The following is a 23,950-nucleotide window of genomic DNA, read 5'->3' on the forward strand; positions in this document are numbered from 1 at the left end:
AGGCATAGCCATCAGTGGAAAGTTTTGGTTTTCTTCCTTCTGAAATGCAATTTTAGAGCCTTCCACCCCAAACACTACTTCATCTGAAACTGTCCTCAAACTCTTACATATTCTCTGCATGGTACCCGATAAGTTGTTCAACAAGAGTTGCTGTTCACTACAAAAAAAATGCCTATTAGCGACCAAGAATTTTTGACGGATCCAAAAAGCCCTCTCAAAAAATCTTATTTGTGAAGGCAAAATAAAGCCCTCGCAAATACTTGGTAAAATGTGAAATATTTGTGACCAATAAGAAAAGCTGTCGCAATTATGTGTTATAGTCGTCACAAATACTAATATTTTGGAGGGAAATTTTCCCTCTATATTATTTGCGAGGGACAATTAAAAATCTCTCGCAAAAAGTGTATTATTTGTGACGGTTAAAAAAAAAGCCGTCACTAATACTAAATTATTTGCGAGAGCTAGGATTGACCTTCACAAATAATCATTAAAATGTCAAAAATTTTGGAGGGAAATTTTCCCACCAAATTATTTCCGAGGGACAATAAAAATCCCTTGCAAAAAGTTTTTTTTTGTGTGGGTTAAAAATATGCCCTTAATAACACTAAATTATTTGCAATGGCCACGATTGACCTTCCTAAAAAAAAAAAAAAATTTGAGATAAAAGTTATTCTAAAATTCAAAGAAAAAAAAAACTTATAAACATATAGCACTTTGTACTCTTTAGATGAACCTTTTGTTTACAGACTAAAAAAAAACCTTTAATATACATCCTATATAAGAAAGTTCTGTCCTTATGTTCTAAACAATTGTACTCATAAAAGAATTATAGCACTTTCAACTTCAAAATGGTAGCTCAAAATTCAAGAATTTCAGCATTTTGTACTCTCTCTCTCTCTCAAAAGTGAATAAAAATTTCTTCTAATTAAAATAATGCATAAAATATGAGCTTATAGATTAAATGGTAAATTACATCCAATTGGCATGAAAATTGGCATGCATGTTAAGAACATATAGAACATGTAATCCAATGGTTGGATTTTCAAAATATGAATTTAATAAAAAGTTATTGGGTGATGTAACATTTTTTAGAGTTACATCACGTGTAACTTGAACCCAACTCTATATTTCTTAATTCGATGTGAATTTTGATAAATCCACCGTTAGATTACATTATCTTCATATATTTTTCATGCTTATAAAATTTCAAAGTGATCAAATATTAATTGTCATGTCATCAATCATAGGTTTAAATTCAAGCTTTTGTAGTTTTAAATAATGTATAAAAGATAAGTTTATAGATCAAATGGTAAATTACATCCGATTGGCATAAAAATTGGCATGTATGTTAAGAATATATAAAGCATGAAATCCAACAGTTGGATTTTCAAAATATGAATTCAATAATAAGTTACTGGATGGTGTAACATTTTTTAGAATTACGTCGAGTGTAACTTGAACCCAACCCTATATTTCTTAATTCGATGTGAATTTTGACAAATCTATCATGAGATTACATTATCTTCATATATTTTTCATGCTTACAAAATTTAAAGGTAATCAAAGATTAATAGCCATGTCATCAATCAATTGTCCAGATTCAAGTTTTAGTAGTTATAAATAACGCACAAAAAATAAGTATATAGATCAAATGGTAAATTACATGCAATTGGCATGTATGTTAAGACCATATAGAACATATAATCCAACGGTTGGGTTTTCAAAATATGAATTCAATAATAAGCTTTTTGGTAGTGTAACATTTTTTAGAGTTACGTCAGTCATAACTCGAACCCAACCCTATATTTCTTAATTCAATGTGAATTTTGACAAATCTACTGTCAGATTACATTATCTTCATATATTTTTCATGCTTACAAAATTTCAAAGTGATCAAAGATTAATAGCCATGTCATCAATCAATTGTCTAGATTCAAGTTTTAGTAGTTTAAAATAATGCATAAAATATGAGTTAATAGATCAAATGGTAAATTACATCTGATTGGCATGAAAATTGGCATGCATGTTAAAACTATATAGAACATGTAATCCAACGGTTGAATTTTTAAAATATGAATTCAATAATAAGCTATTGGGTGGTGTAATATTTTTTAGGCTTACATCAGGTGTAACTTGAACTCAACCCTATATTTCTTAATTCGATGTGAATTTTGACAAATTTACCGTTAGATTATATTATCTTCATACATTTTTCATGGTTAAAAAATTTCAAGGTGATCAAAGATTAATAGTCACGTCATCAATCAATTGTCTAATTTCAAGTTTTTGTAGTTTAAAATAATGCATAAAAGATGAGTTTAAATATCAAATGGTAAAATACATCCAATTGGCAATGAAATTGGCATACATGTTAAGAACATATAGAACATGTAATTCAACGGTTGGATTTTCAAAATATGAATTCAATAATAAGTTATTGGGTGGTGTAATATTTTTTAGAGTTACATCAGGTGTAACTTGAACCTAACCCTATATTTCTTATCTCAATGTGAATTTTGAAAAATATACCATGAGATTACATTATCTTCATATATTTTTCATACTTACAAAATTTCAAAGTGATCAAAGATTAATAGTCAGGTCATCAATCAATTGTCTAAATTCAAGTTTTGTAGTTTAAAATAATGCATAAAAGATGAGTTTAAAGATCAAATAGTAAATTAAATCCGATTGGCATGAAAATTGGCATGCATCTTAAGACCATATAAAACATGTAATCCAACGGTTGAATTTTCAAAATGTGAGAGTGATAGGGGAGTTAACCCAAAGCACTTCCTTCAAAATTATGTTTTAAATTCAATTAAAAGGTTTTCCATTTTTTCAAAAACCCCATTGCAATGATTATGACTCCCCCCACCTTAAAACGTGAATGAGATAAGGAAAACATTGAGATTTTTATTTTATCTCGACATTAACCATTGCTAGACATTTGTTATGTATCTGTATGGTTATGTTTTCTCAATTTGACATCCAATTGATTTCAAATTGAACCAATACTAATATGTCGCCATACTCTTCAATTCCAATGATCAAGATTTGAATATGATTTCACCAAGTTCAGTGGTCTCAGGACTATCTATTAAGTTTGACCGGGTTTGACCAACTTTGACCGGGCCTTTCTCTTAATCCAACTGTTTAATTGTAACCATAATTTACCAGAATTAACCTTTCATTACACTCGTCAAATCCAACGGTTAGATTTCAAATCTAAGTATGGTGCATGATGGACAGGTGTTGTGTACCTATATGACTATGTTCTCTCAATCTGACCATCCAATTGGTCTCAAATTTAACCAACACCAATATGTCACCATACTCTTCAATCCTAATGATCAAGATTTGAATATGAATTTCACCAAGTCCAGTAGTATTGGGACCATCTATTAAGTTTAATTGGGTTTGACCAACTTTGACCGCGCCTTTCTCTAAATCTAACCGTTTAATTGTGACCATAATTTACCAGAATGAACCTTTCATTACACTCTTCAAATCTAATGGTTAGATTTCAAATCTAAGTATGGCGCATGATAGACATGTGCTGTGTACTTGTATGGTTATGTTTACTCAATCTGACTATCCAATTGGTTTCAAATTCCACCAACACCAGTATGTTACCATACTCTTCAATCCTATTGATCAGAATTTGAATATGAATTTTACCTCTATTAAGTTTGACCGGATTTGACCAACTTTGATTAAATTTTGACCGCACATTTCTCTAAATCCAACCGTTTGATTGTTATTGATCTAAGAATACGAGTTATATTTTGGGAAGAGTACAAAGAACATAAACATGTTCTTCCAAAAAATTAATAATAATGAAAGGAATAATAAACTAATTTAATTATCTTATTTTATTTTTAAAATTTTTAGAAATTGAATTTTTTTTATATTTTTATGTGATTTATTATTAATTTAAATGTTGACGTGAAATTTTTACTAGACCACAGCATTATTTTTATAACCCTTTGCAATAGTTATTAGACAAAACATTTTTTTTATCCTAAAAGTTAAATTTTTCCAATATTTTTTTTATCCTTCACACAAAATTTTCTCACACGCATAAACTTTTTTTTTCCAAAATTTTCATTCGAAGCTCTTGCTCCTTTGACTTATACATCGCCATGGCCTTTAGATTGTTCAATTTGTACTCCCTAAAATCCATTATTTTATTACTTAAGCATTATTATTATTATTATTAAAGAAAACTCTAATTATATTATTATATAGCCTTATAAAAAAAATAAAAACTCTATAGGACAAGCTTTCCGCTCAGATTTTTTTTTCTTCCCGCAAAAATTTTCCCCCAATTTTTCATTTCCCACTTTTTTTTTTTTTTTTTTGGTTCAGCGTGTTTCTTTTCCTTCTTTCTTTTCATTTCACACCTCTTCTCTCCCCTCACGCCCCCACCCCTAGCCACCGTTCTGCTCTCTCTCCCATCACGCCGGAGTCACAATCCCCAGCCACCACCGACTTGTAAAGCCCCTCACAGCCCAATCAATTTCAGGTTGTTCAGGTAAGCTGAAAAACAACGTTGTCATCTTTTCTGAAACATACCCTAATACTCTTCATTTCAACTTTTATTTATTCTCATCATCATTATCAACTATCAATTACTGTAGATTTATTATGTTGTTCTTTTATTTTATTTTTTCTTATTCTTATCAATGCCATAACATACAGAGTTTAACAATACTATCTTTTTTCATTTGATGTTTCGAGTGCCCACATGTTGTTTGTCAAACAACACTAGAAGCCATCATTCCTCTACAAGAAATAGTTTTTCAGGTTTAAAACCGGACAGGTTTTTATTGCTATGGGTATTTACTCCAAATCTGTAGCATCAATTGCTTTCATTTCTCTTCTTCTTCTTCCTCTTTTTGTTAATTGAATATATATATATATATATTCTCTCAAATGTACTTATAAAAAAAAATTCTCAAATGAGGAGAAGTTCCAAAATTTCAAGTTGATTCTAGCATTGCAATAGTTTTTGGTGGTTTAGTTTTGCCATAGTTGTCATTTCTGCATATAGCATAATTTCTCTTGTAAGTGGCAATCAATGGGAGCTTTTCAGAAACAAATGTATGGGGGAGTCACCTCATCCATCGCTTAATATGACATAGTATTTTGGGTGAACTTTAAAAAAATAAAAAATCATAGGTCTGCGTATGTGGTTCTATAAAAAAAGGAGGTGACTTCTGCAAAAAAGGTTGCAGAAGTGCAAGATCATCACTTGTAATTTATTAATGGTTAAGTAATTACCTTTATTTTAGATTAGCTATAACCCAATGCTTTTCTAGGTGGAATATTATGGAAGTCCAGTTAGCTTGAAGAGCATAGCTTATTTCAGTACTCCTGATGCAAGTTCTCTCTTGGTTCAGCCGTATGACAGATCCAGGTATTCTATAAACTAAAGGACATAAAATGGTTGTTGAGGAAGATCAAAACATTCTCCATTTAATTTTATGTGATAAATACATGTATACTAGTAAGTAAGAACTAAGACTAAAATTTTCTCTTATTCTCGTAAATTAATATGCTAGTGAATCTTCCATAAATTTTTGACAACCAAAGGTGATCTAATTGTCCAATTATTTTGAGTTATAGAGCATTGACATCTTGCATTTCAGGACTGGCCCATGAAATCTTTCATATGATCTCTCTTTGACAATCTATTTTACTTTTTGATATGTTATGTTTGTCAGCTTAAGGGCTATAGAGAAGGCCATAGTGGGCTCTGATCTTGGTATGACTCCAAACAACGATGGAGAAGTGATAAGATTGACTCTCCCTCAACTTACATCAGAAAGGAGGAAGGTATAGTCTGTTGGCTTTGATCCCTTTGCATGTCATTCTATGTCTTTTTATGCCATAGGCCCATAAGTCTATTTTCTATATCCAATTAATATGAAATCTCAGCTGAAATATTACTTTTACCTATGTTCTTCTGATTTTTCCTGGATGTTGGTGCTATATTGCAGTCAATTCATTCTATCTTGTGTTGCTCCTTGGAGCTCAATATCCTTATTGTCTCACCTACATGACATTTTCCTATCTAACATATAATGTTCTCTCTGCATGTACATTAACCTCAAGTACCATGCTTTGAAATGAGTTAGATGATTGAATTATATTTAGACTTTCTGCACTTTGTCATGAGTCATGACTTGAGCTTTATGTTAATGGTTTGGAATTAATCACATGAGGCCTGCTCTACTGTTCTGCTTCAAAGGTTCAGTTCTTCTAAAACTTTTCTCGGTTTAGCACTTGTTTTGTGATTTGTTTATGTATCCTTAATAACTATTTTATAATGAATTTACATGCAAAAAATGCTTTATATTCTTGAAAATAGTGGTGGTTAGTAGTAATTGATGAAAGAAATTCTACTTTCTATAATTTGATATAAATTTTAAAATATATATATATATATATATATATATATATATATATATATATATACACACACATTCTTTTTGTAGATATACACTATTCAGTGAAGTTCCTTAAAGCATGCTTACAAAGAACTTCCACTTCTTCTTTTTTCTTTTCTTTTTATTAATTTATTTTATTTTAATCATTGCTGGAATTCTTAAAAATAGTAGCTAAACTGGCTGAAGAAGGGAAGGTACAATGGCATTATCTCTGGAAAATTTAAAACAAATACCTGCCGCTATTTTTAGTAAATTCATTAGTATTAATATTGGGCTTAGGTGGATATGCGGAGCGTTGTCAGACCATATCAGATATCATGAAATGGCTCTAATTCATGTTTATATTGTTCACCTTCTTCTGCCTTCTCCTCCTGTCTTCACTTGCCTGTAACTTTTTTTTTTTTTTTTTTGGGATAAGTAATGAAAAATATGTTAAAAATGCAAAAAGAGTGTCACCTAAGTGACACTATTTTTTGGGGTTGAGAAGTCAGACATAATTGGCCTGTAACATTTTTTTTTTTGGGTTTGTAACTTTCTTGAAACACATGGGAATTCATCCAATGTCTGTATTTGACATGGAACTGTACACTTTACCAAAGTGCACATATTCTAAAAATGTATATGTTTATTAATCTTAGGTTATAGACCAATACATAGGCTATGTTAAAGTCACTAAATTTGTCCTCTTGAATACCCCCTTCCCCTAAAATGTTTATAGGTGGCATTGAGGAACATAAGAAGAGATGCTTTAAAAGCCTGCGAAAAACTTGAGAAGGTTTGAATCCCTTAATCCCCTGCCCTGCTTTTTTCACACTCCAATAATTGCTTTTTTGAGTCCAACCCCCACTCTCTTCTTTAAAAGTCCTTTGCTTTGCTTTACTTTTCATGCAGGAGAAAAAGCTCTCTGAAGACATTATGAAGGACTTGTCAAGTGATTTGCAGTTAACTTGATGCTTTTGAAACTTCACAAACATGGGATCAACTGTATGGAGCTTCCCCTCATTCAGCATAAAAACGGACCTGATCTAGATAGGCTTTCTTTTGGATTAAATAGTAAGATCACATGCTTTTTGTTTTAGGAAGATCACATGCTGTCTTTGTGTGGATTATATATGTCAAGCTATGGATTGGCAAGCCTAGATTAATTTGGGCCGATAAATATGAAATGAACCTTTAAATTGAACATGTCTTGGATCTGGTGTATGAGTCTAATGATGATGAGTCCAATGATGATGACTACAATGATGATGAGTCTAGTGATGATGATTGTAGTCAATACTTTTGTTATCACTCATTATATTTTGCCTTAATGATTAGAGTTTCAAAACCTCTCTTTGGTTAGTTTCTTCTCCTTAAAATTATAGCTCAATGTTTGTGTGAAATTTCTTAAAGAATTCATTATGTTCTAATACAATTATTTGAGACTTGGTTGTGTTAAGATTGGACTAATTGTTTGTATTGTTGGTGCATGTCAACTATTACATGATTGGCTTACCAAGAAGACTAGGGCCATTAGGAGAAGGCTTACCAAGTGCCAGGTATGTCTATCTGCGATTTTGATTCATATATGCATTTTTTTATGCTTGTTACTTTTTACTTTATTGGGTATGCTATTTCCAATTTTGGTTCATCTATTGTGATAGTTTTTTAAGTCTTTTGTGTGTTTGTTTATGTTATTAAATATGAGGTAATTGAAAAATGTTAAATTGGATCTGCAATAAAGTTTTGGAACATTTTGGGTGAATTATTGTAGGACTAATGTTGTATAGGTTTTTTCACCTTTTAGTTGTTCATAGCTTGTTGAGAAAATAAGAAGGGTTTACATTTTGCGTTGTGTACTTGAATAGTCTTGTCCCATTAGCATGTTTATATTTGTGCTTGGGGTGTCTTGCTTGGCTATTGCCTGATTTGTTTTACTTTCTTTTTGTTTGCATAGGCATCATTGAAGACTAAACGGGAGAAGAAGAAGGAGATGTATTTCCCCATGAGGAAGTATGCTATCAAGGTGTAGGGTGTAGGGCCTTTAGTTTATGTGATCTTGCTACCTTGCGACCATAAATCCATTTGGTTTGCAAATTTTGCCATTTGTTTACTTAATCTTAATTTCATATTGGTGGGACTTGATCGATTGTTTAAATACTTTGGAACTTTGATTGTGGTCTTAGGTTGGAATTTTGATGATGTTTATAGACAATGTTATGTATTTGATAATATATTTCTATGTTAATATAATGTTAGTTTGGTGACATTTGTGGTGTTATCTAGTTACATTTGCGGTAATGTCTTAGTGGAGCTAAAATTATTACAAGTTATTTGTAATAGAAATGTGGTTTTAGAACCTAGGAGGAAAAATAAAAAAATAAAAACCTATAGCGGCGGGCAAAACCACCATTGAAAGACTAAAATTATGAAATAATTGAAGACTTATAGCGGCGTTTATAGCCCGCCGCAATAGCCTCCGCCGTAATAGGCCAGATGGACCTTTAGCGGCGGTTTTGGCCCGCCGCAATTGTCCATTTTTTTGTAGTGTAATGTCGTTACTATTATTCCTAACTAATTGCGAGGGGTTAAAAGCCCTCACAAATAAATTTTAGCGACGGCATTATTTGTCTCTAAAAAGTATGTCGTTAATTTGAAATTCGCAAATAACTAATTGCGAGGGTATAAAGGTTCTCACAAATAGTTGTTAATGACGACTACTTGCCCTCGCTAAAACTAAGTCGTCAACTTTTTTCGTCGTTTGGTAATATATTTGCGAAGACTTATTTGTTCAGTAACGACAGTAAATTACCCTCGTAAATTATCTATTTGTGAAGGCATGGTCACAAAATCTTTTTTAGCAACAAGAGCAAATACGACGGCCTTCGAGGGCCACATGCCCTCGCTAATAGTCTTTTGCGACGATATTTGAATTTTTGCGAGGGCATTTTATCCTCGCTAGTAGATTCTTTTTTTGTACACTCCCCTTCATATTGACAGGGAGAAATAACTCTAATATATAATTATCTTCACCAGTGTAGGTGCTCCTTAACCTGATTGAGACTGCAGCATTCAAACCAAATTTGCGCGCATGATGGACAAGTGGATACTCACTTATGTCATAATTCTTCACATCTGCATAGAAGAAGGGATGATTTGATTCAAGTGCTTTCCCAGCTATACCTTGCCCCTCCTCAAGATGATGTTCCAGGCATGCATGTACAAAACCTTCCATCGTTCTATCATTCACATAACAAGCTGTTTCCTCAATGCACAGTATACATTTCTCATTAGAATTTGTGTTGCCCTCTCTAACCCGTACTCTTGTCATTTCATCACCAGCTCCCTCAGTGTAATAACAAGGTATCCATGTCAGAGCCAGTGGCAATCTATGTGCATGACACACAGCTCGTAAAACATCAATTATCTCTGCTAAGGCAGCTCTTTGGTTCTTTGACAGGCACTGCAAATAACATGATTACTTATTAGAAGCACCAAAATTGTACTGTACTTAATAGATACTAAAACAGGTATATGCAGGGAAGAGGGCAGGGAAGACAAATGATTTGTACCTGGGGACGAAGTCGAGGAGGTTCAGTAGTCCTTAAATTCACAGCCTGCAGAGTGCCGCAATCAGAGCAGATCTAATAATAATTTTGAAACCCTTTCTAAGTTAATACTATATCATGCAAAGAATACAAGTAATTTATTTTGTAGTATATTTTCTGGAAATGCGTCTACAAGAAATGATACAGGAGCTGCTTCATAGCATTGAAGCAGAACTTTCCACTGATGATCTAATGGTGTAATTTATGAGGTTTTGAACATGGCCAGAAGATTTAACACAGGATAACAAACAAAAAGATTCAAAGAAAATTCTAGCAGTAAAGAAAAGGAAAAGGGATACTAACCTGGAGTGCATTGCAAACAGTTTCCAACTCTGCATTAAAATTGGACTTCTCTTTGGTAGTGACAAGTTCCAAAACAGCACAGCATGACATCTCAGGAGAATCAAAAACAGGCACAGCAATAGATCCACGGACCTCATGATGAGCTGCATGATCTGCCCGCAGATACTCAATCTTATTGTAATAACTAACATTTGAAGTCCACTCTGGAACTTACTTGGAGCCTCAAAACTTTGCAAAGAGAGAGTTTTTGAAAGGAAAACAAATGAATTGTATGGATGTGTATGTATATGAAATTATGAATATATGATTGTTATTTTTGGACAAAAGTATTGTTTGGATCTAAGGATTATCATAGGGTGGGAACTAGTTGTGATTCCATTATTGCCCTCCATTTGATTTGTAGAAAAACAAAGATCGGATTTTATTTATTTTTACCATTATGTTCTTCTATGTTATTGATTTATATCTCTTTTCTTTGTTTCTTATATGATAAGCTACATCTTTGGATCCTATATTCTAATTAATCCAATAGGAACTAGCAAAAGAAAATGAAATCTCAATGATAGACTATACATGGAAAAGGATGGATGGATGAAAGTACAAAAAGTTAAATCCATGCCTTAATTATTTGGAGCTTTTCTTGTTGTACACAAGTAACAAGTTGAATCTAATCTTTCACTTTCAAGGAAATGAATGGTATCAATATGAGTGTTTGAAAAAAAAAATTAGAAGAAGAGAAGAGGGAATTTAAAGTATAAAAATAACCTAGATATATCTTTTATTTAAGAGACAAAGACTTAGCTAATTAAATATTAGCCTAAAGTGTAATTAGACAAATCCAAGTAACATTGGCTAAATTCATGGCCAAGATTTTTTGAAAGGACCAAAAGGCATCTATCTGGTCTTAAACTAGTTTATAATCTTCTGAATATGTACAAATGTTATTAAAAATAATCATAATATGTGAGTGCATGTGTGCGTGTGTGGGTATGAATTCGAAAGGTTTTTATCAAAGTTTAGTTAATACCATTTAAAGTTATGCCAAATTAAAAAAAAAAAAAAAGAATATTAGTAATAGAGTACACAAATTATTTATTCCTGATTGCTTCGTTTAATAAGGAACAGGATTTTTTTTTTTTGACTATTTATATACATAGTTTTGAACATAATATTTTATTTGTGATGTAATGAAATTTGTTAGTGTTATATATATATATATATATAAAAGAATCTATTGAGCAACAAGTTGCACACTCATAGATTCTAATAGAGTGCTTTTATATTTTTTTAAATATAGATTCATGAATCTACATGTAAAGATAGTTCACATAAAATTAAAGTGTAATTAAAATGACAATTTTCAAAAACAATTTGGAGTGTGTTTAATTTAAATCTAAAGAAAATCGGCATCATTTTAGCATATAACACTTGACACAAAATTGAAGTGCAATTAAAATCTAATTTGAGTAATCTTAATTGAGCTTCATTTTTAATGTATTATTACTAATTTTTAACTTGTGCAATGTGCATGAAAGTTTGAGAGAAAAACATATGAGTAAATTAAACCACCCTTTTTGAGGTTTATATAAATACAATTTTTTAAGTCCACACCTTCTATAATTTTGAATTTAAAAAGATATTTTTACCTAAACTATAGAAGAAATTACACTCCTATCTCTTGAGATTTGTGAATTCATGTTATCCTACCCCTGTTGAGGTATATATAAATTAATAGGAATTTTTTTAAAAGAAGAATATTTCATTAGTGAAAACTTAATTGTTGCATTTATACAAACCTCAAGGAAAAATGCCATTTCATGAAATGATTGAAAGGAATGTCACTTTATAAAACCTCTTGGTGCAATTTGCACAAAAAATTTATATGTGATACATGTTTTATTAAGATGTACACGCACAATAAAAATTCAAAATATAGAATTTTCTCAAAAAATAACTTTCCTTATTTTAATTATAATTTTCTCAAAATCTCTGATTAAATTAAATTTATTTAATTTAATGAAATTTATTTAGTATTGAAAAACTTTATCCAAAATAGGTGAGTTAGGATTATTTGTAACTCTTAAAACTTATGAGTTTTCAAAACATTACGTGTCAATATTACAAGAAGTAAACAAAAGGTTAAAAGTCATTATTCTATACAGAGTTAGGGGTGTCAATGTTCGACCCAACCCACAAACACAACATGAACTCAACACGGGTTTTTTCGGGTTAGGATTGGGCCTTAATGGGTTTGGGTCATAAACGAGTCGACCCAAAAGTGACACTAAAAGAAACGTGTCATAAGTGGGTCAACTCGTATAACCTGTAATAGACACGTTTGACATGCCAATTTATTTGTGTCAACCTGAAATGACCAACTTAACATAACCCGTTTAACTCATATAACAAATAAATAGATATTTTATTTTAGACTTGTCAAATACCTTTTATATTCAACATATATTTTAAATTTAAAAAGAAAAGTGAGTAATTACAAAAACTTACAAGGGATATAATTGGAAATTGAAACTTTACAAACCCTAGATCTCTAAACCCTACAAACCCTAAATCTCTAAACCTTCTTATAAATATCTTTTTTTTTTTTTTGTTTAATTTCAACCGTACTACTCACTCTACTATCTTATAGTTTCATACTTAGTTCTCAAACTCAACGTCTCAAACCGATTATTGCTCTCTCTCTCTCTCTCTCTCTCTCTCTCTCTCTAATGTGTTTATTTTTTCTGCATAATGCTTTTGTTCTATAAACTTTGAACCCATGTGCCGTTATTAATATATGAGATATATTAATTGTTGATGAAGACCACGGTTGTTGCTTTTGTCTTGTGCCATGTGTTTTTGTTAAGGACATATTTTATGTAGTTGGCTAATCCTTTGACAAAACACAATCTACTTGTATTTGGATTGATCTAGGATGTGTTTAATACTTCAAAGAACATGTTGTTCAAGTCTAATATTAAAGCCATGAAGATTAGACCAAGAAACAAGTGAAAAAAAAGTGTTTACTAAAGCTGGACACCTGCTCAACAGCTTCTCAACAGATAGCTATCTATCGAGGTTTAATGAGGCTCAACGGATGCTATCTATCAAGGCTATCTATCAAGGTTACGAAAATTAGAATTTTTAGATCTGATTTTTGGGCCAGGCATTTGTATTTGTGTAGGGTTTCTTTTCTCACAACCCTAGACATATATAAGGCTTATTTTAAAGGCCATTACATAAGAAAATACAAGGAGAACATATGCAAAAGGTGACCGAAGCCTTATTCTCTCAGAAAGAAGCTACTGCGTCTTTGCGCCTTAGGGTTTTGTAACCAAGTGCTTCTTGATTTTCATTATTGATGAAGTGAAGAACTTTGCAACCAACATTCTTCTTTCTCAAGTTGGTGAGTGAGTCATGTACTAGAATTCATGCAAAGGAGTTAGTCACGTACTGAGATCCGTGCATCAAAGGGTTGCGTTCATATATTAAAGAGTTTAGAGGTTCTGAAGCGGTGGAAAGTTTCTGCTGTGAGTTCATCTATGGGGATTGTAGAGTCTAGGGACAAATGTTTTGTACTAGATCTGAAACTTCTCTTTACTATAGTGAATTGCTTTTCGGGAAGGTTTCCCCCTAGGTTTTTTACTGTGAAACTGGTTGGTTTCATTGGTTTTCCTAGGTCATCATATCTTGTCTTATTTATTTTTCCGCTGCACTTATATTTGACATGATATTGATGTTTGTTTGTTTTAACAAGTTTTATGCATAATAAATCTAATTAACAACTTGGATTTAAAATTTGTTAATTCTATCAACTGGGGTCTAAATTTCCCAACAAGTAGTATCAGAGCAGGTACACTCTGATTGGATTAATTTCCTGAGTGTGATCCTTGACCCTCGTTGTCATGGATTGTGGACAATCTCTTTTGATTCCTCCTTTATTTGATGGCATTAATTATTTGCAGGCTCTTGGTGAACAGGTATGGCAAGCTGTTGAAGTTGGCTGAATTAAGCCAAAGGAATCGCCGGTGGATTGGGATGATGCAACAATCATAGCGGCAAATTTCAATAGTAGGGCCTTGAATGCTTTGTTTTGTGGGGTGACTAATGAGGAATTCAAGAAAATTTCATCCACGGAAGTTGCCAAGGAAACTTGGACCATTCTTGAGACCACCTATGAAGGTACCATGGCAGTAAAGACTGTGAAGGTTCAAAGACTCACTAGTAGTTTTGAATAAATAAGGATGGAGGAGGATGAGATCTTTGATGAGTTCTATGCTAAACTCAAGGATATTGTGAATTCTACCTTCAACCCTGGAGAGTTTATAGCAGAATCTAAAATTGTTAGAAAAATCCTTAGGTCCTTACCTGAAAGATTCCATGCCAAGATCACTGCCATTGAAGAAGCAAAGGACATTGATCAAATTCCTTTGACTGAGCTTGTAGGGAACCTTCAAACCTATGAGATGAGATTAGGCTCAATGGGAAAAGGTGGAAAGAGCAAAAATTTGGCTCTTAAGGGTATAGAGGAATATATAGAGGACTCTGAAGATGAAGTTGATGATGAGGATGAGAATCTAACCTTCATAACTGATGAGATTATCAAGCTTCTTCAGTTTAGGAAAAAGGATAAGGGTTTTGGTCATATAAGGGTTTTGGTCATCTAAATCCTCTAGGAATGGTAAGAATGACAAGCCCATCATCCAATGCCACGAGTGCAAGGGTTTTGGTCATATAAGGATAGAGTGCCCAAACTACCTTATGAGGGAAAAGACCAAGAAGTCAGAAGATAAATGGTTGGTTGCTACTTAGAGTGACACTGAGAATGACTCTTCTGATGAGTATGTTGATGAATATAGTCATGTTATGGCCTTTGCTGCCTTAACCGATAAGGTAATTGTGGAGAGTGCTAGTGACAGTGATGAATCTTTTGATGATGAAGTGTCCAAGAAGAAGACCCTTCAAGAAGCCTATGATAAGCTATGCACTGAATTCACAAAATCTGAAAAGACTTCTCATCTTTGTAGAAAAGAGCTTAATGAGGTAAAAATTAAAAAAGCTGAATTGTTAGTCAAACTAGATGAGACTACAAGGTTAGTTGAGACTTTCATTGTGGTGAACACCTCATTAGAAGAGAATGTCAAAAATCTCGAGGTTGAGCTTAGTCAAGCTAGAACTCAAATAGAGAGGATGTCTAGTGCAAAGCTTGAAGAGGTCTTAAGTACTCAAAAGCCTAGTTCTGATAAGACTGGCTTAGGATATGTTGTTTCCTCCGGCCCCTCCTCTTCCACGGTTTCTAAATCAAGAATTGTCATTGTGCCTCAATCCGAGAAAGGTAATAAAGGTATGAAATCCAAAACTGTTTTGGCTAATTCTAAATCCTTTGTTAGACCTCATGTTTGTCACCACTGTGGTGTTTTTGGACACATTTGTCCTAATTGCCTTAAGTTGTATTCTCATAAGCAATTGTTCAAACGGTCACAGGTTTCCTTTCAAGGACCTACACCTTTGTTTGGAGAGTTATTAAAAGTATTGAGCTTTTTAACTCAATTTCAAGAAAATCTTAATTCTTCTATGTCCTTTAGTAATCATACCAGGAGACGTGCCTTTTCATCTTCACAGCCTAAGACTCGTACTGTGTGGGTGAGAAAGGAGCCTAAGACTTAATTGTCTTTTCTATTTATCCTCAGCTTTAATCATTTCTATCTAAAGTAGGACTCTCTTTGCTTGATTTCTTATTTGCTTTTGGAATCATGCTTTTATGCATCTGCATCTTTCTATCATGCCTTCATGCATTTGCATTTTTTTTCATGCTTTCATGATTGTTTTTCTGTTTTTGTTTGATTATTTAGTTTTTATTTAGTTTTTTTTTTCAAAATATAAAAAAAATTGAGAAAATTTGAAAAATACAAAAACAGTGTGTGTTTGTGTACATCGGTTCTTGTGAACCTTAAAATGGCCATTGAAATAGAGTTTTCTAAACTTTGTATCTCTTGTAACTTAGATGAGCATTCTCATGCACAACTAAGTAAGTGAGCTTTGTAGCTCTTTGTTTATAATGAGTAAGGTTAAGTGATCTCTTGAACTTAACACTCGTATCACTATTTTTGACGAGTAGGACTAGAAAATCTTAAGAGAAAGGCATAAATAACCATCTCACCACTGTTACCTGCCAATCATGATATGACATCTATATGCTTCGGCATAGCAAAAGTGCAATGTCAAAAGGCTTAACATAATTGGGTATTTCTTTTCTCTCCTTTGTATACCCATGCATGGTTTGCTTAAGAAAAAGAAAATATGCAAAGAAAATAAAGGCAAAAAGATCAAAAATGCTTTAAATATGATTGCAAGCGTGTTTTCTAGGAGATGTGAGAGTTATAGGATGTACCTCAAAGGTGATAATCCCCATCAAACAGTTATGATTGTGTATGAGTTAAAGTGATTTTCTCATATCTCAAATCGTCATAAAATAGAGACACTTATGCAATCTTGTGATGTTTTCACACACAACGCGCAATATTCTTTGCTACTCTTGATACATGTGCAGGTACAATGTGATTTAGCCATCATAAGGTTTACATGTGTTGATATATGCTCAATAAATTGTCTTGACTTGTTTTTGAAATATAAAATCGGTTAGACTTGTTTAGTGTGTGAGTGTGTGTTTTTAGGATCTCAAATGCTTAACTCTTTGTTGTTTGAGAGATATTTTGAGAGGTTAAAATGTTGGTTGGATCTTTGGCTGAGTTGCATGTTCGATTGCATTCATATCTGTGTTTTTCCCTTCTTGAAAAACTGCTTTTAAGCCATCTCGACACCTTCTCGATACCTCTTGATAGGCTTATCTGTCGAGTTCTTCTGTTGCATCTTATCGCAATCTCAACACCTCTCGATAGCTAGGTGGATCGATCGAGAAAGTTTTTGTCCTCTCAATAGCTTCTCGGTAGCTGTTCAATCCATCGAGGTTTGCTCGATAGCTCCTCAATACCTCTCGATCCATCGAGATCTTCTGCATGCATTATTTTTCACATGTTTTACATGTTTCTTTTATCTTGTCATCCATAGCATCTTGTTTCATTACATTCATGCATTTATATGGATTCTTTGTGCTCCCTTGATCATTTTTTATCATCTTTATGTTTTTCGAATGAAGCTTTCTAGCTTCTTGTACCTATTGTCAATCGTGACAAAAAGGGGGAGAAATTGAAGAATTTATGGGTTCTTTCTTTAATATTCTACAAGTTAGGGGGAGAAATACATTCCTTTGTAAGGGGGAGATGTGTTTCATCTTGTTAATGGGAGTGTTTACCTCCTTGTTGTTGTAGGAACTAGTTTTAGCTTCTTGTTCTTGTACTTTAAGTCTTGTGACAATGTTTACATACATTGTGCTTATCTTTGATATATATGTGATGATGTATCTTTTCTTCACCTATCTCTACATGTGTTTTTTCTTTTCTCTCTTTATACACATGTTTCTTTATTTGTATGCAATCTATTATTTCTGCTTCACACAAAGATGTCTTGATGAGTTTTGTTTAAATTGTTTCAAAAATACAGGTTGTCAAAGTCTTCCATGTCATGAACTCTTTTCTTGCAAAGTTTTTCAAGAGTTTGTGTTAGGGTAGATTTTATTGTATTCAACAAGTGAGTATGAGTTGAGTGATTTATTACTTCTCTTATATGTTCATTTGTTTGTTGTGGTTTTGTCATGGATTGCCAAAGGGGGAGATTGTTAAGGACATATTTTATGTAGTTGGCTAATCTTTTGACTAAACGCACTTTACTTGTATTTGGATTGATTTAGGATGTGTTTAATACTTCAAAGAACATGTTGTTCAAGTCTAATATTAAAGCCATGAAGATTGGACCAAGAAACAAGTGAAGAAAAGGTGTTTACTAAAATTGGACACCTACTGGACACCTGCGAACAGCTGCTCCACTGCTTCTCGACAGATAGCTATCTCTTGAGGTTTAATGAGGCTCGATAGATGCTATCTATCGAGGCTATCTATCGAGGTTACGAAAATCAGAATTTTCAGATCTGATTTTTGGGCTAGGCTTTTGTATTTGTGTAGGGTTTCTTTTCTCACAATCTTAGACATATATAAGACTTATTTTAGAGGCCGTCACATAAGAGAATACATGGAGAACATATGCAAAACATGACCGAAGCCTTATTCTCTCAGAAAGAAGCTATTGCGTCTTTACACCTTAGGGTTTTGCAACCAAGTGCTTCTTGATCTTCATTGTTGATGAAGTGAAGAACTTTGCAATCAACATTCTTCTTTCTCAAGTTGGTGAGTGAGTCACGTACTGGGATTCGTACAAAGGAGTTAGTCACGTAATGGGATCCGTGCATCAAAGGATGGCATTCATATATTGAAGAGTTCAGAGGTTCTGAAGCGGTGGAAGGTTTCTGCTGTGAGTTCATCTACGGGGATTGTAGAGTCTAGGGACAAAGGTTTTGTACTAGATCTGAAACTTCTTTTTACTATAGTGAATTGCTTTTCGGGAAGGTTTCCCCCCAGGTTTTTTACTGTGAAACTGGTTAGTTTTATTGGTTTTCTTGCGTCATCATATATTGTCTTATTTATTTTTCCGTTGCACTTATATTTGACATGATATTGATGTTTGTTTGTTTTAACAAGTTTTATGCATAATAAATCTAATTAACAACTTGGATTTAAAACTTGTTAATTCTAAACTTGGTTGGTGTTTGTATTAGTGTTGGACATTGTCTGCATATCTTGCAAGTGAGTTGGTTGAGATAGTTTATAAACTAGATCTGATGCGTAATGCTTTTAAAGATTACAACAATGTAGGTTGAAGACTTGAAGTGTATGCATTGCTTTTGGGATGTAAAAAAAATTATTTCTAGATGGATGTTATATTTAATATATTTAGGTTGAAATGGGTTGTTTTACATTTGTGTCAACTTAACACGACTCGTTTATTAAGCGTGTCAAATGGGTTGGGTCAGGTCAGGTCAACTCGCCTTATTAATAGATTGTGTTACGGTTGGAGGATCATGACACGATTATTAAATGGGTTGGGTTAGGGTTGAGTCATTTAGTCGAATACCCCAACCTTGACACGACATGAACCCGACATGCTAACCTGAATTGATCCTACATAGAGTATAGATTATATGGTTTCCAACTCAATCCTATCATATGATAATCTTAAAATTTTCTGAGCTATTAAATTAGAAGAATGCTTTTTGATCTTTTTGATACTGGTAATTTAAGTACATCAAAAGGACCAATATGTCTGGACATATCACACTGTGAATAAGATCAATATATGATGGATATATATATATATATATATATATATATATATATATATATATATATATATATATTTATTTATTTATTTATTGTGGGGGCGAGGATCCCACATCTAATTTAAATGGGCAGTTAAGGTTATTTTGAGGACTCACCTCGGACCTCAGGGACGAGCACTAGTTATGTGAGGCGCATAAAGTTAAAACATCAAAAAGGAAAGAAAGCAGACTTGGCATAGAATACGAGAATGATGAAGAAAGAAGGATATAATAGCTATCCCCTCCACATTAAATACAAGACAACCACTCCTCTGGCCGCATTAATGAAAAAATGACCATGAATAGTGGTGGCACAACTAAGATTATAAGGTAAAGCTTTCTAGTACGTTCTGGATGGGACAAGAGTTCTAGGAGTGCAATCTCAGCCCTCCAAGTGTAAGATTCAGATAAGTTGTAGCTGGATATAAAAGCAAGAGGAAGATCCAGATGCCAGGGGTGCGAGAAAAAAGAAAAATAAAAGAATCTATCCATCTATAACTCCAACCTCGAACTAGGCCTGAGAACCAACACTTGTATTTTTTCTTAACCAGTTCTTAAATTGTAAATTTAATAGAAGAAGCATCATTTCTTTTTCAATTCTATGATGTAAACCTTCTTAGTTCGCGCATTGAATATCATAATCAGAATTGACTTCCCGTCTCTAAACAAATTTATTGTGATAGCAAATAGTAAAACCTTCATTGATTTCCACAAGTTGATTAACTGCTTTTTCGCTGTTACATATATATATATATATATATATATAATTTCAAATAATGTATTAGGAGTGTACGATTAATTATATGTATGATACTATTTTGACATTAACTTTGTGTTTAGATGGAGGGTGATTTGGAAAGAAAAAAAAAAAGAATGAAAGATGATTTGAATGTACTAAATTTTTAATATAGTCCAACAACTAAACATATAGGTTTGGTAAGAAATATAAGTTAAAGGATGAAAACTTAAAAAGAGAGACCATGGATCCTGTAAAACATGTGATTAAAGAAAAAGAGATTTGATCAAGCCTTTACTCGGACCCACCATGGTGAATTGAAGTAGGGATAGGTGCTACATTAAGCTAGGATTTCCCATTTTGTTTTTTTCCTTAGTTTTACAATGTTGATCATGCACTTTGGGCAAAGAAATACATATATATTCTAGTTCCTTCTCCTTTACTCCCTTAGTGCATAAATAAATATACAATGTTCCCTTTTCTTTCTCTTTTGCCAATCAAATAATAAGCAAAGATATTATTCCTTTCACTCCTTTATTTCCATCCTTTTGACCCAAAAAAAAAATTATTATGTAAATTTAAATTCATTCTCATAGTTAAAATTTTGATCTACTTGAATTATTAATTTTTTTAAATACAAGATAGAAATTCTATTCTAACTTAATCTAAGTGTAAATGTGTGTGAAGCTCTCTCTTGGAGACTTGAATCCTAGCCCTTGCCCTCACACCCCACAAGCACTTATACTTGTGGAGTGATCATTGTGTCAAGGGTGCGCGATAGTTACTTGAATTAATTAATACTTCACCAAAGATGAATTTGGAGTATAGTGAATTATGTATGTAACAAAACACCTCGAGGTTATGGATTTTTTTAAGGATTAATATGGAGAACCCCCACTACAAATGCAATAAACGACAAAGTTTTTAATCAAACAAATAGCTATCACTAAGTGCCCATTTGTTTGCACTTTCAGATGGCAAAAAGCGCTTTTTGAAACCAAAAAAATAATATGAGCGTTTGGTTAGATTTTAAAAGCAGCTTTAGCTAAAGGCTACATTTTGAAATTATGAAGGAAGAGCACTTTAACAGTGGGCAGCTCTTTGGAGCCTTTTGCAAAAGTCCATGCGCGTTTCATCAATATTACCGTTGGAGGCAGTGTTAAATTACCAAATGGCCCACTGTGCTGCTACAAAGGTCCTCTTCGTGCTGCTCTGCTACAGAACAAGCCTCTCCGTGCTGCAAAGGTCCTCTTCGTGCTGCTGATCTCACTCTCAAAAAACACTTTTTAACAGTTTTTACCAAACATTCAGCTTTTTCAAAAAGCCTAATTTCATACCGCACTTTTTGAAAATCCCACTTTTTCAAAAAGCCCAGTTTCAAAAAACTGAACCAAACTCACCCTAAAGAAGGACAAAAAAAACAACTGTACAACGTTCCAAAGTATCATACTTCTTGTTGTTTTTCTTTGTTTTTTTCAATTTTTTTAATAACATAACATTTAATTTATTAGAAAAATATGAACTACCACACCTAAAGTTGTTGCACTTAAACATTGAAGAAATCAATTTCAATAGCATGCAATTCCAGGAGTCTCTCAATTCTAGCATTCAATAGCATGCAACTCCAGAAAGTTTGTAGATTTCACAAGTGATGATTCATGTAGATATATAATATATATAGTAGTAACTAGTAATTAATCTTAGGTGTCTATTAAAGAAAACAAGGTGTGCATTAATTCTCAATTTACTAATTATTAAATTATATAGTCTAGTTTTGATTAATAAAACCATATCTTAGCGTATGTCATGTATATATATTGAGACAATCATTGCTCATAATTTGGAGGAGGATTATCAGGAAAACCAAAAATTGAAGGCTCCAAACGGTTACATGGAAATTCCAAAAGAGCAGCACGTTACAAAATTTAGCTTTAAATACCAAAGTAATGGTGCGAATGTGGATTTAAAGCTAGATTCTTGTGATACTGAGTGCAAGTTGGATCTCCAGCCCACATTGCAAGTCCAAATATCTCTAATTCCTATTGGGCTGACCACTACTGATAGGACCAATAAAAACACTGAAAGTCCTCAAAACCCAACATTAGCCAAACCACATACCTGGGTTCGGATCCCACGTGACAAACCAAAATACCCTAGTGATGTGCATATGCTAGAAACAGAGCATAAGAGAACACCAATACCAGAGGAAGAGTGCAGACAAAAAAAGAGACAGTTCGTGCTTCATGAAGATGCTCCTGAAGCTTGCCAAACAATGGAGGCTGCAAAGTAGCCCCGCCGATCACCATGAATTGTATCAGTTGGAACTGCCGTGGTTTGGGACGACCACATGTAGTGCAAGAACTCACCTAATTGGTGAGGAAACACTCTCCCTCCATTGTCTTTCTCATAGAAACAAAAGCCAAGGATGATGATGTCAAAAATCTAAAGTTCAAGCTTCATCTAGACAATGTTCACATTGTTCCTCAACAGAATACAGGGGGCGGATTAGCATTGTTTTGGAAGAGCGAGATCAACATCAACATACTTGACTCATCGTCTTCACACATAGATGCAGTGGTTAACCCAGGAGTGGATGACACCTGGCGAATTACAGGTTTTTACAGAAATCCTGTTACTGCCAACCGGGAACGCTCTTGGGCGCTGCTAAAACACTTGAGTCTAAAACTAAATCTACCATAGCTATGCATGGGTGATTTTAACGAGATTGTCAAAGCTGAAGAAAAAATGGGTGGTCCACTACGACGGGAGCATCAAATGAAGGAGTTCAGAGAGGCACATGATTGTTGCAGTTTTCGGGACTTGGGTTTTGTGGGTGCACCGTTTACTTGGTGTAATAACCAATTTGACGAAACAATCACATGGATTAGACTGGACAGAGGAGTGGCCAATAGTTCCTGGATCCAAATGTTCCCATCAACCCGAGTTCACCACATCTCCGGTTCACTTTCAAACCATTGTCCATTATGGATTTGTACTAACAATGAAAATGATCTATTTTATAGGAAAAGACGACCGTTTAGATTGGAGGTGGTTTGGATGAAGGATGAAGGATGTGAAGATGTTATAAAACAATCATGGGAGAGTCATTCAGTGGATAATCCAACCAATAGATTTGTGAAAAAAATTGAGGCTTGCCATGAGTCACTTCAGAGGTGGAGTAAGAATTCATTTGGCAACATTCAACATTTGCTGCAACAAAAGAGGAAAATGCTAGAGAAAGCCGAACTTCAATCAATGAATGGGGCAAATCATGATCATGTGAGAGCAATGAAGGCCGAAGTGTATGATTTGATGGTCAAGGAAGATTTCTTGTGGCAACAGCAATCATGGGTGGAATAGTTGAAAGCGGGTGATCTCAACACTAGTTATTTTCACAGCCGTGCAAACCAAAGAAATCGAAGGAATTACATCTCCAAGCTAGTTCTGGACAGTGGGGAAGTATTGGAGGAGGAGCATAAAATTGGAAAGGCATTTGTTGATTATTTCCAAACCATATTTCAGGCCACCAACACTATCGAGCATG

At 33.4% G+C, this 23,950-nt stretch overlaps 2 protein-coding genes across 2 annotated transcripts in view; both read left to right on the forward strand.

Annotated features, from left to right (window-relative positions):
- LOC142632383 (zinc finger BED domain-containing protein RICESLEEPER 2-like) overlaps positions 1–23,950 on the forward strand; it is a 110,052-nt gene that overhangs the window by 19,930 nt on the left and 66,172 nt on the right. The window lies entirely within an intron of this gene.
- On the forward strand, positions 4,734–8,603 carry LOC142631344 (ribosome-recycling factor, chloroplastic-like). Its single transcript, XM_075805487.1, has 6 exons — positions 4,734–4,841; positions 5,325–5,422; positions 5,730–5,841; positions 7,174–7,230; positions 7,347–7,993; positions 8,392–8,603. Exons 1-5 carry the CDS (start codon positions 4,734–4,736, stop codon positions 7,404–7,406), a joined length of 435 nt encoding a protein of 144 aa, XP_075661602.1. The 3' UTR covers positions 7,407–7,993; positions 8,392–8,603.

The sequence above is a fragment of the Castanea sativa genome, chromosome 4 (genome assembly GCF_040712315.1).
Source record: "Castanea sativa cultivar Marrone di Chiusa Pesio chromosome 4, ASM4071231v1".
Lineage (NCBI taxonomy): Eukaryota > Viridiplantae > Streptophyta > Magnoliopsida > Fagales > Fagaceae > Castanea > Castanea sativa.

What these genes read in the sequence shown, in the direction of transcription:
- LOC142631344 (XM_075805487.1), top strand. Translation starts at nt 4,734, where the DNA reads ATGTTTCGAGTGCCCACATGTTGTTTGTCAAACAACACTAGAAGCCAT. An exon ending in ACAGGTTTTTATTGCTATGG is followed by an intron (nt 4,842 to 5,324) that starts GTATTTACTCCA and finishes ATGCTTTTCTAG; the next exon opens with GTGGAATATTATGGAAGTCC. An exon ending in CAGCCGTATGACAGATCCAG is followed by an intron (nt 5,423 to 5,729) that starts GTATTCTATAAA and finishes TATGTTTGTCAG; the next exon opens with CTTAAGGGCTATAGAGAAGG.